This window comes from Arabidopsis lyrata (assembly GCF_000004255.2).
Source record: "Arabidopsis lyrata subsp. lyrata unplaced genomic scaffold ARALYscaffold_1, whole genome shotgun sequence".
In the NCBI taxonomy this organism is placed as follows: Eukaryota; Viridiplantae; Streptophyta; class Magnoliopsida; order Brassicales; family Brassicaceae; genus Arabidopsis; species Arabidopsis lyrata.
In genome coordinates, this window is record NW_003302555.1 from 26,856,522 (window position 1) to 26,870,681 (window position 14,160).

At 36.2% G+C, this 14,160-nt stretch overlaps 2 protein-coding genes across 2 annotated transcripts; both read right to left on the bottom strand.

The window, feature by feature from the left end:
• Positions 1-7,248: 7,248 nt before the first annotated feature.
• LOC110224384 (myrosinase 4-like) lies at positions 7,249-8,693 on the bottom strand. Its single transcript, XM_021010415.1, has 6 exons — positions 8,554-8,693; positions 8,206-8,417; positions 8,083-8,114; positions 7,902-7,998; positions 7,691-7,799; positions 7,249-7,593 (listed from the first exon to the last, which is right to left on the bottom strand). Exons 1-6 carry the CDS (start codon positions 8,676-8,678, stop codon positions 7,425-7,427), a joined length of 744 nt encoding a protein of 247 aa, XP_020866074.1. The 5' UTR covers positions 8,679-8,693; the 3' UTR covers positions 7,249-7,424.
• Positions 8,694-8,729: 36 nt separating this feature from the next.
• Positions 8,730-12,639, bottom strand: LOC9330353 (myrosinase 4). The gene is made up of 8 exons (XM_021010414.1): positions 12,410-12,639; positions 12,240-12,300; positions 12,087-12,118; positions 9,654-9,680; positions 9,478-9,553; positions 9,299-9,376; positions 9,119-9,206; positions 8,730-9,003 (listed from the first exon to the last, which is right to left on the bottom strand). The coding sequence occupies exons 1-8, from the start codon at positions 12,596-12,598 to the stop codon at positions 8,745-8,747; spliced, it is 810 nt and encodes a 269-aa protein (XP_020866073.1). The 5' UTR covers positions 12,599-12,639; the 3' UTR covers positions 8,730-8,744.
• Positions 12,640-14,160: the final 1,521 nt, after the last annotated feature.

The following is a 14,160-nucleotide window of genomic DNA, read 5'->3' on the forward strand; positions in this document are numbered from 1 at the left end:
TTGGAAGGGATCAAGCCACACATAGATCCTATTCATTGACCATACCATAATCTGATCTTATGAATATCCTGCATTAGTAAATCAAACTAAACCAAAGCAAATTGGACCTTCTTTGGTTAGATCAGTATAGAATAAAACCCAAGTAAACAACGCAGGAAGAATGAACTTTAAATTTTAACCAAACCTTCCTTTAAACCTTTCCAGTGCCTTTGGGTTGATCATGAACTAAATTTAGACAGGAGACTCACGGCAAAACAAATGTTTGGTCTAGTGTGTCTAGCCAAATTCATTAGAACTCCTATGGCACTGAGGTATGGCATTTCCGGACTGAATGGATCACTATCCAATCTAAGGCTTCTCACCACCATTGGGCCTGGTCAATGGGCGGGCCTGGTCCTTATTAAATTTCCTTGAGTACTCTTTCAGTGTATGCCATTTGATGCACAAGGATTCCATTATTCACGTACTCAGGTTGTAATCCCAAACAGAACTTAATTATTGCCTAGGTCTTTCATTTGAGATTCTTTCTTTAGATATACTCAACTGTTTGGGCGATTATCCAGAGGTTTAAATCATTCATATACACTGCTATGATTACAAATCCTTTGTTTGCAAACCTCTTGATAAAAATACATGGACTGATCGGATCGTTTTAATAGCCTTCTCTGATGAGATATTCGCTTAACCAGTTATACCACATACGTCCGCTTTGTTTCAGTCTATATAAGGATTTGTCCAGCCTTATGCAGTGCTGTTCTCGAGAATCTTTCTTATATTTGAGCTCAATACCCTCTGGTAATCTCATATATTATCCAGTGGACTTATATAAATATGCAGGCATTACATCCATTAGCCGCAAATCTTTCTCTTTTATATAGCCAGACTTAGCAAAAATTTAAATGTTTTAGCATCCACCACAGGGGAGTATATCTCCTCTATTTCTGGTCTTTGTGTGAATCCTTGTGCGACAAGCCGTGTCTGATATATCACGCTTTCACTATGTTTATTTCACATAATCACAAAGACTCATTTGTCCTACTGGCTTTACATTGAATGGTGTCCTTCGTATTGGACCAAACACATTCTTCTTCTTAATGATTCTTAGCTCCACGTTTTATGGTCTTGTACCATTTTAATCAATCAGGTCTTTGAGTGCACTCTAGTATAGACGTGGGCTCCTGATCCTCATTCATTTCAGTTGCTACCTTGTGCGCAAATATATTATCATTTATGTCGACATCTTTTCGGTTCCATTGTATTCAAGACATGATATAGTTTATAGAGATCTCTTTACACCTTCAGGACCTTGAGGTTTGGCGTCCCAAATCTCATTGATTGGTACCTTAGGGTTATGTCTATTAGCCGGCCATGTCTATGGTTCCTTGAACCTTCTCGGTTTCCCTTGCACCTTTCTTTGATTTCCGAGGGTTCTTGTCTTTGGAACCTTTTGGGTCTACCACGTTTCTTACGTGTTGTAGCCTCTGTAGCAACTTGATTGTGTTCCTTGTGAACATCAATACGTACTGGTGCATTACAAGCTGGTATGTACGATTTTGTTACTCTCTTTGGGTCATTATAGGAATCTTGGCAACTGTTTTAGCTAGCTTTTGCAGATATATAGTCTTTTGGATCTCTGATGGAGTCCGAGGATCTTACCATGTGAAGGATGTTTGATTCCATATAAGTTCTTTGACCAGCTTGTTAGTCTCTCCACCCAGTGTTGGGAAAACAGATTCATTGAGATGACAATCCTTGTATCTGGCCTTTGGCTCGAGATACTTAATGATGGTGGGAGAATCATTTTTAACGTATATTCCCATCCCCTTTTGAGGTCCCATCATTTGCTCTCTGTGGTGGTGCTATGGGTAAATAGGTGACACACCCAAATGTCTTTAGATGGGAAACGTCTGGCTCATGACCCGTTAGCAATTGGGATGGGGAATATCTATGCTCACTAGATGGCCGAATGCGTATTAGTTCAGCAGCGTGTAAAACTGCATGTCCCCAAGCTGAGACCGGAAGCTGCGACCTCATGAGTAATGGTCGAGCAATTAGTTGAATTCGTTTAATGAGGGATTCAGCTAATCCGTTCTGTGTATGGACATGTGCCACAGGATGTTCCACACTTACCCCCATGGCCATACAATAGTCATTAAATGCTTGGGAAGTGAATTCACCAGCATTATCTAAACGTATGGTCTTAAGAGGAAAATCTGGAAAATAGGCTCGCAATCTGATGATTTGGGCCAATAACCTAACAAACGCTTGGTTCCTAGAAGACAAACATGCGACCAGCGGGTCGATGCATCGATTAAAACCATGAAGTACCGAAATGTTCCACAAGGTGGATGGATCGGACCACATATGTCTCCTTGAATTCGTTCCAGAAAATGTAAGGTCTCTTTAGACACTTTGACTGGTGAAGGTCGAGTGATAAGCTTCCCTTGTGAACAGGCTATGCACATGTGGTGCTTAGGGAAAACTCAGTTTTCTTTAAGGGTGTGCCCATTAAAACTTTGAATTAATTTACGCATCATATTCGAACCGGGCTGGCCAAGCCGGTCATGCCATTAGTGAATTTCTCAGTAAACCCTTTTGTTTACTTTATTAGCCTTTATCATATTGACCTTGGCATAGTAAAGATATATGACGCGGGTATAGTCTGTAAGACCTTCTCATGGTCTTGGATGTTCTTAGTAATATATGGGAATCCTTTGTTCCCTTCACCCTTAGTTTCAATGTGGAAACTATTCAAACACATTTCTTTGAAACTCAACAAGCCCCTTTGAGCTGGGTGAATATGAAGCATCTGAGGATGCGTGCCCTTGGGAATATGGGCCTGCCATGGGCCTACCCTTAGCCTTCACTAAATTTAGCTATACCCGCAATTTGGCTAATGAACCATGTCTTTAGATATTTCGTTTATTGAATTCTCATAATCATCTATCTCATGGTCGAAATCTTCTTCACCATCGTGATGAACTAAATGAGCTTCTTGATTCTTTTCAAACTCTCTTGATAGAGATCAACGAGATGCTTAGGTGTCATGCACGTCTTAGTCCAATGGTTTCCCCATTCCTCATCAGTGGCAAACAAGTTTATTTGAGTGTTGTGGTTTGGGTATACCGTGGCCTACCTCGATTACGACCAAAGTCGGGTCGGTGGCCTAAACCATATGAATGGTTTCCTTGATCATATAAATTATAATTTCCACTTCTACCACGTCCATTCCATTTACCATGACTGTGGCCATGATACTTATCTCTTTGGACGTGGTTAGACTCTTTAGTCTCTTTAGGCTCTTCAGCCCAACGGGCTTCTGATAATAGGGTAGGACCAGGAGGTCTCATTTCACTATTTATAACTCATTGTTTTGCTCAGCAAGTAGCATATCAGAATCAATGTTCTCATCACGGTTTCTCCAAAGCCTCACTCCTTAGCACTCTCTACAGAGGAGTCCTCCCCAAAAACAAGAGTTTAGACTTGCATATGTGGTAAAAACCTTTTTCACGATATTGTTGCTGAGGAAATATATTGTTTGTGTGAAAGGTCGAGAATGCTTTCTCTAGCAAGTCATTCTCAGTAACTTCCTCACCACGGAATCTCAGTATTGACACTATTTTAAATAGTGCTGAGTTATACTTATTCATGGATTTGAATTCTTGGAATCTGAGATTCTTTCGATCGAATCGGGCTTTTGGGTAATAGCACCGTTTTTTTTTTTTTTTTTTTTTCAACTCTGTCCTGAGGTCCAGAGGATTCTTAATAGTGAGGTACTGATTTTGAGACTCTCATTGAGGTGATGGCGTATGTTAGTAATCGCCTAATATCTTTCTCTTCTGGTGACATTGTTTCCTTCTACAATAGATTCACCAAGCCCTTTTTCCTTTAGGACAATCTCAGTGTCCAAAGCCCATTTTAAATAATTGTCACCAGAGGCATTGAGTGCCATGTATTCATAATAGTTGATTTCTGATATCTATAATATATAGAGTTAAATGAGTTAAATCGGTTAGACCAAGTCATGCGGTATTTAAGACCGAGCCATGCTTGTCTTCAGCAAGTGTTTTCTAAACAATCATGTTATATATATATGGATGAAATCAACCCTAGAAGATTGATCTAGTATGCAACAACCAAACAATGGGATCATACTAGATTAGGATATTAGGATTTCGCGGTTAAGTTTTAGGGTTTTAGCATCCGCGATTTATAGTACTAGGGTTTTTGCTAGGATTTCGGTTTTATGTATGGAACTTTCTATTTATGGAAACTTTCCTTATATGGAACTTTCCTTTTATGGAAAATTTCTATTTCTCATCTAGAAAGAAATCCTAAATAATTATGTATTTTAGGGTTTTGGAATATTTCCTTATGAAGGGGTTTCCTATTTTGGTAACTTTCCATTTTGGGAAACTTGCTATTTTAGGAAACCTTTTATTTTGGGAAACTTGCTATTTTAGGAAACCTTCTGTTTCTGTAAACTTTCTTTATATGGAACTTTCTATTTCTGGAAACTTTCCATTTATAGGAAGCTTGATCTTAAACCGTGACTTAGGGTTTATTAAACCGGTTTAACCTAGGATTTAGGGTTTCGGTTTACTTTCGGTTTAACCTACGGTTTATATTAAATTAATAAAATATCAAAATGTCTGATAACGTGTTGTGAACTGTGTCTTTCATTAATAGTATAAAGGATATATATACAAGGATAATAGCAGGATACAGAGACTAAGGTAAAACCCTAATGGGCCATGGGCCGGTTATGGAGTCCATCCATATGGTTTATAACAATTCTTACGTTCAATAACCCCCAGTGCATTTCTTTTTGTTACAAAACTTATACAGAGAAAATCTTGGCGAAATAATTATTTTAGCCAATCAGAGAATCCTTTAAAGGAAGATATCCGATATTGTTGGAAGCAATAGAAAATTATCTATACTGTATATGCTATAGATACAAAGGGTCTGACTGGTTTAAACGCAGCGGTTGCGGTTGCGGTTGCGGGAGTTTGCGGAAGCGGGCGGTTGCGGTTTCAAGCGTTACCAAGCGTTTTGAACGACTGGTTTAGCGTTTGAAAATGGATGCGTTTGCGGAAGTTTTATGACTGGTAAACCAGCGGGTGCGGTAGCAGTTAAATAAAAAATGACTAAAAAAATAAAAAATATTACAAAAAAAAAAAGAAATAAAAACACCAATATATTATTATGATAATATTAGAAAAATTGAACATGCTTAATAATTAAAACCATAAATAAAGTACTAAATAATTATTCAAAAATAAAAAATTTTTATAATAAGATAGTACTTTATGCTGGGTCGTTAACACCAAAAATTGTATCAAGTAATGGGACAAACTGTAAATAACGTTGAATTCAATCAAAAAGCAAGTAATTTTCTATTCGAGAAAACAAATCGAAACATATATTCAATCAAAAAGAAAAGCAATATATAATGAAAGAAAAAAATATTCAAATTGATTTTCATCAGTTTGGGTGGAAGACATTGAGAAAATAAGGTTTTAGAATATTGATTAGGGTTTCTGATGAGAACGTGATACAAAGATGAAAGATATATATAAGATTAATATATTTTATAATAATTATAAGTAAACGTTTGATTTTTTTTTTTTTTTTTTTTTTTTTTAAATCCAACCGCTACCGCCCGCAACCGCAAACGCTTGCGGAAATGAGCTTTTGAAATTCAGCGATTTCGAGCGGTTTGAAGCGGTACGGAGCGGTTTCTATGATTGGTACCAACCGCTAACAACCGCAACCGACCGCTAGTAACCGCTAGGAGGGTGCTAGCGGGAGAACCAATCAAGCCCAAAATGGTTATGTATATGCACATATCTAATGAGCTATACGAGAGTTGTTAGGAAACGTCTTGGTCACAGATTCTTTTTTTTTTTTTTTTTTTTTTTTTTGGTAAAAACCACAGATTCTTTACTTTCTTGTTCTCTGATCCTTTCTCGCTAAAGGTGAAGAAGGGCTTATGCAACATGACAAATCTTGCGGTCTTTATGCTTCTTAAGTCCCTCAAGCCTTTCCATCTTCCTTGGTTCTTTAGGTTTTGGAGTATTCATTTTTCATGAGTAACGAGAGAGCGTCTACACAGGGAGACGCCTCTAGTTTACCGGAGAGAATGCCCTTAGTATTGGCCACATCAGCAGATTTTTTTTCTTCTTCGTCGAAGGTCGAACAGCTTCACCATCTCATCAACTTTCTTGTACTTCACCTCCTTTCCGTATGTCAATTTGACTGCGCAAACTGATGCAATCAAGTTTTAACTCAATATGCTAGTCAGTAAGTGCACGATAATATCCAGTGGTATCGAACTCACAAGAATCATCAGGGTCACAATTTTAGTATTCTAAGAACTAAGTTTAACCAAGACGTACCCATTTTTCGTGTCTTTTGTATTGATTACACTAATGAAATCAGATAGCAACAGAAGGAAATTAAAGAAGCAAGGCAACTGAAGAGATCGTAAATAGAATTAAAAATATTGGGCATTAGGATTGTTCGCACTTCGCAGGGGTTAATTGTCATAGAAAAAAAAAAATCAAAATTGTTATAGCTAGGACTCATACTATTACTAATATTGATTATCAAAATGGTTTTAGCTAGGACGTCGTAATTATCAGAGAATTATTTCTTAGGTTTAAATTATAACAATTAAAAGTTTTGATTATTACACAGTTTTTTTTTTTCTTTTTCTGATAAATCCTATCGGCTGATCCGGTCGGCTTCGGTAAGAACGCATCGAGGTACTACAGAGTGGACTATTCATGTGGTTCAACAGTTCAACGATTCAACGGACACCATGAGCTCCGAGCGGACTCGGGTCAAACAACGGGTCATGAGATTCGTGAGATCCATGTAATCCAAAATTGGGATACCACACTGCTTGTTTCGAGTTTGGAGTACCTTTCGACCAATGCCAAGGGTAGTCAAACCCGCCTGCATTTCTGACTACCACGTAAACCAATTGGACCAACGCCCAACTGACAGACTTTCCACACAAATGTGTTTTTATTTCCAGAGAGGATCGAATTCGGATATGGGAGTTTCACCTTCACCAAAGCTTTCCATACTACTAAAGCACATATGCACGGGCATTATTACACAGTTACACCTTGGCTTGGAGCTTTTGTTGAATACGTGTCCATGGTATCAATTGTAAAACGTTGAAAGATTTTTGCGATGATATACTTAGCAAGAGTATAATTCAAAAACAATACAAACTTCAAATACATTTTTATTTATTAATGAACTGGCCCCGAAATGAGATCCGATTATCACAACATTATTAACAACATACAATACACTTAAGGTTTAGGTAGTCTTAAAAAATAATAATACATACAGTACCATTGTTATTACGTTCGAGGTTTGGATTTATATCAAGGGCCGGCTTCCACTTATTTTGCGAGGAACCTAGAGAACCATTTTCCAGAAGCTTTTTCTTTTCGATCAGCAGGATTAGTGAAGTTGACCCAATTCATACCAAACCGGAGAGTGTAACCATTTCCGAATTCGTAATTGTCCATCAGTGACCATGCAAAATATCCTGCTACGTTGCATCCATCCCTATAAAATATTTTTCGAAAAGTATTTTTGGTATATTAACATTTATAATTGTCCAAAGAAAGTATATCAAATAAATAAAACAGGAATCATAACTCACTTTATGGCGCATTTGAGACAAGAGAGATGGCTGCAATGGTTTTGAATTCGTCCATTATCGGCAAGAGCAGTTGCAAGCGTTACGTTTCCAAGATCAAGATCAGCAACTCCTGAAATTTTAACACAAGCTAGATTTGTAATAAACACATATCTAGATCGATTTTTCATTGGTTAAACATATTCAAATGCAACATAAAATGATATGTACATACCGTTTTCGGTGATGTAGGTAAGTGGATTTTTGTAGTTGTCTTTGATGTAGTTTAGAATCTGACGGAATCCTGGAGGATAGTAGACGAAGCTAGGAGCCTGTAGAAGAAAGAAAAAATAGAGTTGAATTAGTAATCTTTTAACTGTGAAAATGATTTTTTTGAAATTTAAGTCGATACTTGCCACAACACCAATAGGAACTCCATTGCGGTAAACTGAAACCAAATAAATGAATAATGAGTATGGATACTTAAAATATAAATAAAAATATACACAAAAAAATACGGAAAAACAAATTTTACTTACATCCAAGAGTAACTCGTGGATCCGTTATTGCACTAGGTTGTGTTGGAGCAGGTGCGTCGGTTGCATATTGTGTAACGTAATAGTTCAACCCTAAAAAATCAAGTGATCCTTTTACTAAAGCTGATTCCTCCGATGTGAATTCTGGCAATCTATCTCCTACCATCTCTCTCATTATCTTTGGATATTTTCCATACACCAATGGATCCAAGAACCTTAATTCATGTAATAAAAGATTCATAAATTAGTGTTGCAAATTAAAGTGTGCTTTTAACAAAATCTTTCCAACTAAAACTTTATATATATGTGCATGTATTTTAAGAATCATTTAATTGAACATAATATATATACCATCCAACGAAAAAATCGAATGCTCGTTTTGCAGCAGCCTTGTCGAGATTGTTAGATTCGTTTAGTGGGGCGAACCATCTCCCAATCAAAGTTGTTCCAATCTTACCACCTTGAAATTTCTGCATAAATATTTTTAGATTATATACTACAAATATGTAAAAATTGACGCACAAATGAAATTCTCAGAGATGTTACACTTTATATACCTGATATCTTTTTCTGTATAAAGATACAGCTTTGGCATGAGCTAGAAGTTGGTTATGTGCAACTGTATAAGGTTCCACTCCGGAATCTCCTCCAAATTCACAGCCGGTGCACCGTCCTGGTGGATACGATCCATCTCCATAACCTTTGGTTGCAAGAGAGAAAGGCTGATTTAAAGTGATCCAAAATTTGACCCTGTCTCCAAATCTTTGGAATAGAAGCTCAGCGTAGTTTGTGTAGTCCTCCCTATTCACGTATCGCACATATTAGGCATACATAGATTTGATAGCGATGTTACATAACCTAAAGCAAAGAAAGAAAAAAAGAAGAAGTTATGAATCAAAATCGTTAATGCACTTACACTATACGTGAGCTTAAGAAGCCTCCATATTCGTCTTCTAAAGTCTGGGGAACATCCCAATGAAAAATAGTCACATATGGTTCTATGCCTGTATTCACGTATAAGTTAAATGTTTATACGACAAATTCAATAACATTATTTAAAATGTATTAGCATTAAGTACTTGAATTTCGAATTTACCATTTGCTTTCAACTCGTTAATGAGATTGTTGTAGTATGTTATCCCATTCTCGTCCACTCCCCCAATCAGTCTTCCCTCTAAGATTAGTATATAAAAATCACAAAATTATCGGTCATTTTTCTTTTGTTAATTAGATGAAATCATGCATGAAGAATAGGAGAAGTGTTTTTGTATTTACTTGGTAAGACCCTTGACCATGCTATCGAGAGTCGGTATGCTTGAACATTCATTCTTTTTAGTAGTTTGACATCATCCTGTTCAAGGTTAAATGAAAATTGTAAAATTAAATTGAAATTACAAAACTGAAAAAATATCATATCTACACATTCATCAATAGTGATAGCCTCTTCTTACCTTATAAAGATCATACGAATCACACGCTGTTGGTGTTTTTGCTCTTGTATAATTGTAGAAGCCATTGCTTCAAATACAGAGCATGGTAGAGAAAACAAAGAATTGAAAAGTGGAAAAACTTCTTTATTATTCTCGACAGTTTTTACATAAGACAACATACACACTTATATAGATGTGTACATAACTAACTACTCTAAGTAACCGTTGGTAAGAGTTGTAACTTTTCCGACAAGTTACGTGTCTTACTCACACCCTTTCGTAGTAAGTAACATGTAGCACATGACATCCGTTGACTTTACATACAAACTATAACATATATGATATTACAAGATTTAATCATGGACACAAATTCTAACACTCCCTCTTGAGTCCATTGATTAAATCCCCAATTTCAATCTAGGGATTTCATCATTTATCCCATCGATTCTTCTTCACCATGGTGATTTACCTCTTCTCTAGGTTGAATCCCTTTGACGACATTGGTAAGCTTCCCTTCTCTATCTCCCTCTTGACCTTCTTTACTTCTTCTTCACTGGCAAGTAAAGCACTTGTGTCTGACTTTCTCCATCTCAATGGAAAACTCTTCTGCTTCATCTTAATATCCAATATCCTTCTTCCTTGAGGTTTATTGATGATACATTTATTGTCTTCAAATAAGACTCCGTGTCCATTGGATATCATTTGAGAAACACTCAACTCGCTAAACCCGGCACTAGAAATACCTCTTTGATGATCTTCTCTCCTTGGCTTGTCATCACTTGGATATTTCCTTTTCCTGCCGTCATTACATGTTGACCATTCCCCAGAAAGTCTTCTCCAAGTCACTTTCAAGTTTACCCGTGATCTCTCTCACGTTTTTCTTGAAGTCTCCATGAACTTTCCTCACGTCTTCTCCGTGATCTTTATCATGTTTTCGTCGGCTGTTCTTGCAACCTTCTTCCACTCCCTTTCTCTTAAGTGAGCTTTCTTCTCTTTCCCTTTTGGTGTCCTCTTGATCACCAAATATGTGATCCTTTGATCATCATCACGTCTCTGTGACGTCTTGTACGTGAATCTTCTCCACGTCTTCTTCGGTTGTCTATACAACCAGCCAATGCTTCCTTTCACTCTTAGGTAAGCATCTCAACTTTTTGCTTGGTGTCTTCCTTTGATCATCATCACGTCTCTGTGACGTCTTGTGCGTGAACATCTTCACGTCTTCTTCGGTTATCTTTGCAACCGGCCTCTGCTCCCTTTCTCTTAGGTAAGCAGCCTTAACACCCGTAGGCAAGCTAACATCGTTGTGTTGCTTTCTCCAACAATCACTCCCATTGTGATTGTCACACGTACAAAAGTCACACCATTTCTCGGCTTTATTTTGACTTTTGTCGCTACGTTTGTTTCTTACTTTTTAAAACAAACTTTCTCCACGTCTCGTTGACGACATCGGTTCCCTTGAACCTTTTTGCTGAGTAGCCTTGCACTGTTCTCCCAACAGAAGCTTACTCCGTGTTGCAGTGTTCTTCACAACTCAACAACACCTTTTGACACTAAGCCTTGCCCTGTTTCTTACAACAGGCGGCTTCCCCGTGTGAACATCATTCTCAACGACTCCACACCACTTTTTGCTAACAAGCCTTGCTCTGTTTCTTAAAACAGGTAGCTTCCTCCGTGAGATTGTGTTTTTAACACCTCACACCACTTTTATTGATTTTCTGGTTTAAAACCAGAATCCCTTCTTCTTGGTCGAGCACCGAACACACCTTCATACGTGTTCTAATTCTGTGAAAAGACATGATCTTCATGTGCTTCACAGTGTCCTTAATTCCTCCATTGACGCTTCCTTCCTTTGATTTCTTAATTGCACCCCTTCGGATGTCTCTTCGGATTGCGTCAGTTTGTTAGGAACACCTTTCACCACCAGCCACAGTTATGTCGATAGTAAGATGGTCTTCATCTTGTTACACACCAGATTCCATCGTTTCTCCATCAAACATGTGAATCACTTGCTGCAACGTCTTGCCATGATCTCTGTTTTGACTTGAACCTTTTTGCAGATTCTTTTTATGCTTCTCTTAATGCTTCGATTGGTCCTTGAATCATTAAAGCTCTGATACCATGTTGGTGTTTTTGCTCTTGTATAATTGTAGAAGCCATTGCTTCAAATACAGAGCATGGTAGAGAAAACAAAGAATTGAAAAGTGGAAAAACTTCTTTATTATTCTCGACAGTTTTTACATAAGACAACATACACACTTATATAGATGTGTACATAACTAACTACTCTAAGTAACCGTTGGTAAGAGTTGTAACTTTTCCGACAAGTTACGTGTCTTACTCACACCCTTTCGTAGTAAGTAACATGTAGCACATGACATCCGTTGACTTTACATACAAACTATAACATATATGATATTACAAGATTTAATCATGGACACAAATTCTAACACACGCAAGGTCTCCTGAACTGCGATCCGGAACTTTTTCTGTATATAAATAACAAAAACATGACCATGAATAACTCTTTTAACATCTATATATAGGTACATTTTTTCTCATACATTGAGGATCATGGTAACAAATAATATGTTAAATGATGTTTATGACCTGGATATCTATGAGTGAAGTAGTCCCATCCATTAAGTGCTCTATGTGCTGCACCTTCAATCTGGTAGAACAAATTAAGTCATGTTGGATATATATATATTGTACGAAAAAAATGAAAAATCCTATATATAGCAATAAAAATCGATCCCCAAAAGCCAAGATATATATACTTGATATGCCGAAGTAGCTGCACCAAAAGTGAAATTTTTGGGAAATCCAGTTCGGTTGAATGCATGAGTATTGTCGCAGTGGAAGGGTTCTTTGGCCTTGCATTCTGGATTGCAGACTTTTTGGCTACTCGAAACGACAAAGAGAACGACAAGAACTGCTAAAGAGTAGTGAGCTTTTGTAATTGCCATGGTTGAGTTTGTATTTTCTTTATTGATGGGCCGCTTATTTTGGTGATGATTAAACGATGAACTTGGAGGGGTTTATATACAAGGGTTTGAGTGCATGGGACTTGCATGGAGATTCAAGTTAACTCGTTACGTATATTTGCATTGCATTTTAATTATTCTGAATTTGATCTCCTCCATGTTCTCCACTTCGATCGCTGTCTTGTTTTCTAATAAAAAACTACATCTAATTATCAAAACTTGAATTATTCTTAATTAAAAAAAGAAACAATATGAGTTTTACGGCACCATATTTCTCTTATACATTACCTGCACATGTCTGCGTGAGAATATATGTTCCTTAACCATAATTAATATTCAATTTTTAATTTAAATTTGTAGAATTTATTTTATAAGAATTTTAAATTTTATGAAATTGGCTGGAGGTTTAAGTTCCGTGTCCCTTCTCATTTAGCTAACATTATGGTCGTTTATATTATTCGTGAATGCAGCAACCTACGTTCCATAAGCAAAACATGACTTGTCTCATTGATAAGTATCAAATATTTAATTAAGAAATTTAAACCCTATCTTAAGGTACAACGTAACGTGAGCATATAATTTTATTAATTAGAATAATATAACTAACTATACATTTTATAATACATATGACATTCTGGTATTATTTTTATCAGGGAAAATATAGAAATACATATCTGACATTTTGTATCATACCTAATCTCTGAAAATAATCAATTTATTAATTAAAATTTACGTAGAATTTATTTTTACAAGAATTTTGAATTTTTTGAAATTGGTTGGAGGTTTGATTTGTTCCGTGTCCCTTCTCATATACTCCCTCTGTTTCACAAAGAGTGTCGTTTTAAGGTTTTATTTTTGTTTCACAAAGAGTGTCGTTTTAGGTTTTCAATGCAAAATTTAATGATTTTTTATGTTTTATGACTATTAGTATTCTGCAGATTGTTTTACTATTGGGCAGATTGTGTTTAAGTATATAGGTAATGATGTTTTTGTTTAGAAAAAACAAAAAATTTAATGTTTTCTTAATCTGTATGCAAAACTCTAAAACGACACTCTTTGTGAAACAGAGGGAGTAGCTAACGTTATGGTCATTTATATTATTCGTGGATGCAGCTACCTACGTTCCATAAGCAAAACATGACCTGTCTCATTGATAAGTTTTAAATATTTAACTACGAAAATTTAAACCCTATATTAAGGTATAACATGAGCATATAACTTTCTTAATTAGAATAATATAACTAACTATAAAATTTTAAAATAAATACGAAATTCTGGTAATATTTTTAGAGAAATTCTTCAATATACCACAGTTTTGTTGCCAGAAAATACCACTATTAGTTTAGTGTTATAAAATACTACCAAAGTTTTGGTTTTTCAAAAACACCACAAACACCAAAAATGATTTTCAAGGGTTCAGAATTTAAATTTTTAGATTTAGTTTAACTATTTCAGATTTACGGTACAGTTTATAGAGGATAGGGTTTATTAAGTTTAGGATTTAGTTTTGAACTAGGGTTTAAATTTTTGAAATTAAGCTTTAA

Coding starts and splice junctions, on each gene's coding strand:
- LOC110224384 (XM_021010415.1), bottom strand. CDS start 8,678: ATGCAGAAATTTCAAGGTGGTAAGATTGGAACAACTTTGATTGGGAGA. Junction 8,418..8,553: donor TTCGATTTTTTCGTTGGATG/GTATATATATTA, acceptor ACATGAATTAAG/GTTCTTGGATCCATTGGTGT. Junction 7,594..7,690: donor TGTCTCAAATGCGCCATAAA/GTGAGTTATGAT, acceptor AATATTTTATAG/GGATGGATGCAACGTAGCAG.
- LOC9330353 (XM_021010414.1), bottom strand. CDS start 12,598: ATGGCAATTACAAAAGCTCACTACTCTTTAGCAGTTCTTGTCGTTCTC. Junction 12,119..12,239: donor CTTCACTCATAGATATCCAG/GTCATAAACATC, acceptor ATTTATATACAG/AAAAAGTTCCGGATCGCAGT. Junction 9,004..9,118: donor TTCTTAAGCTCACGTATAGT/GTAAGTGCATTA, acceptor ATACGTGAATAG/GGAGGACTACACAAACTACG.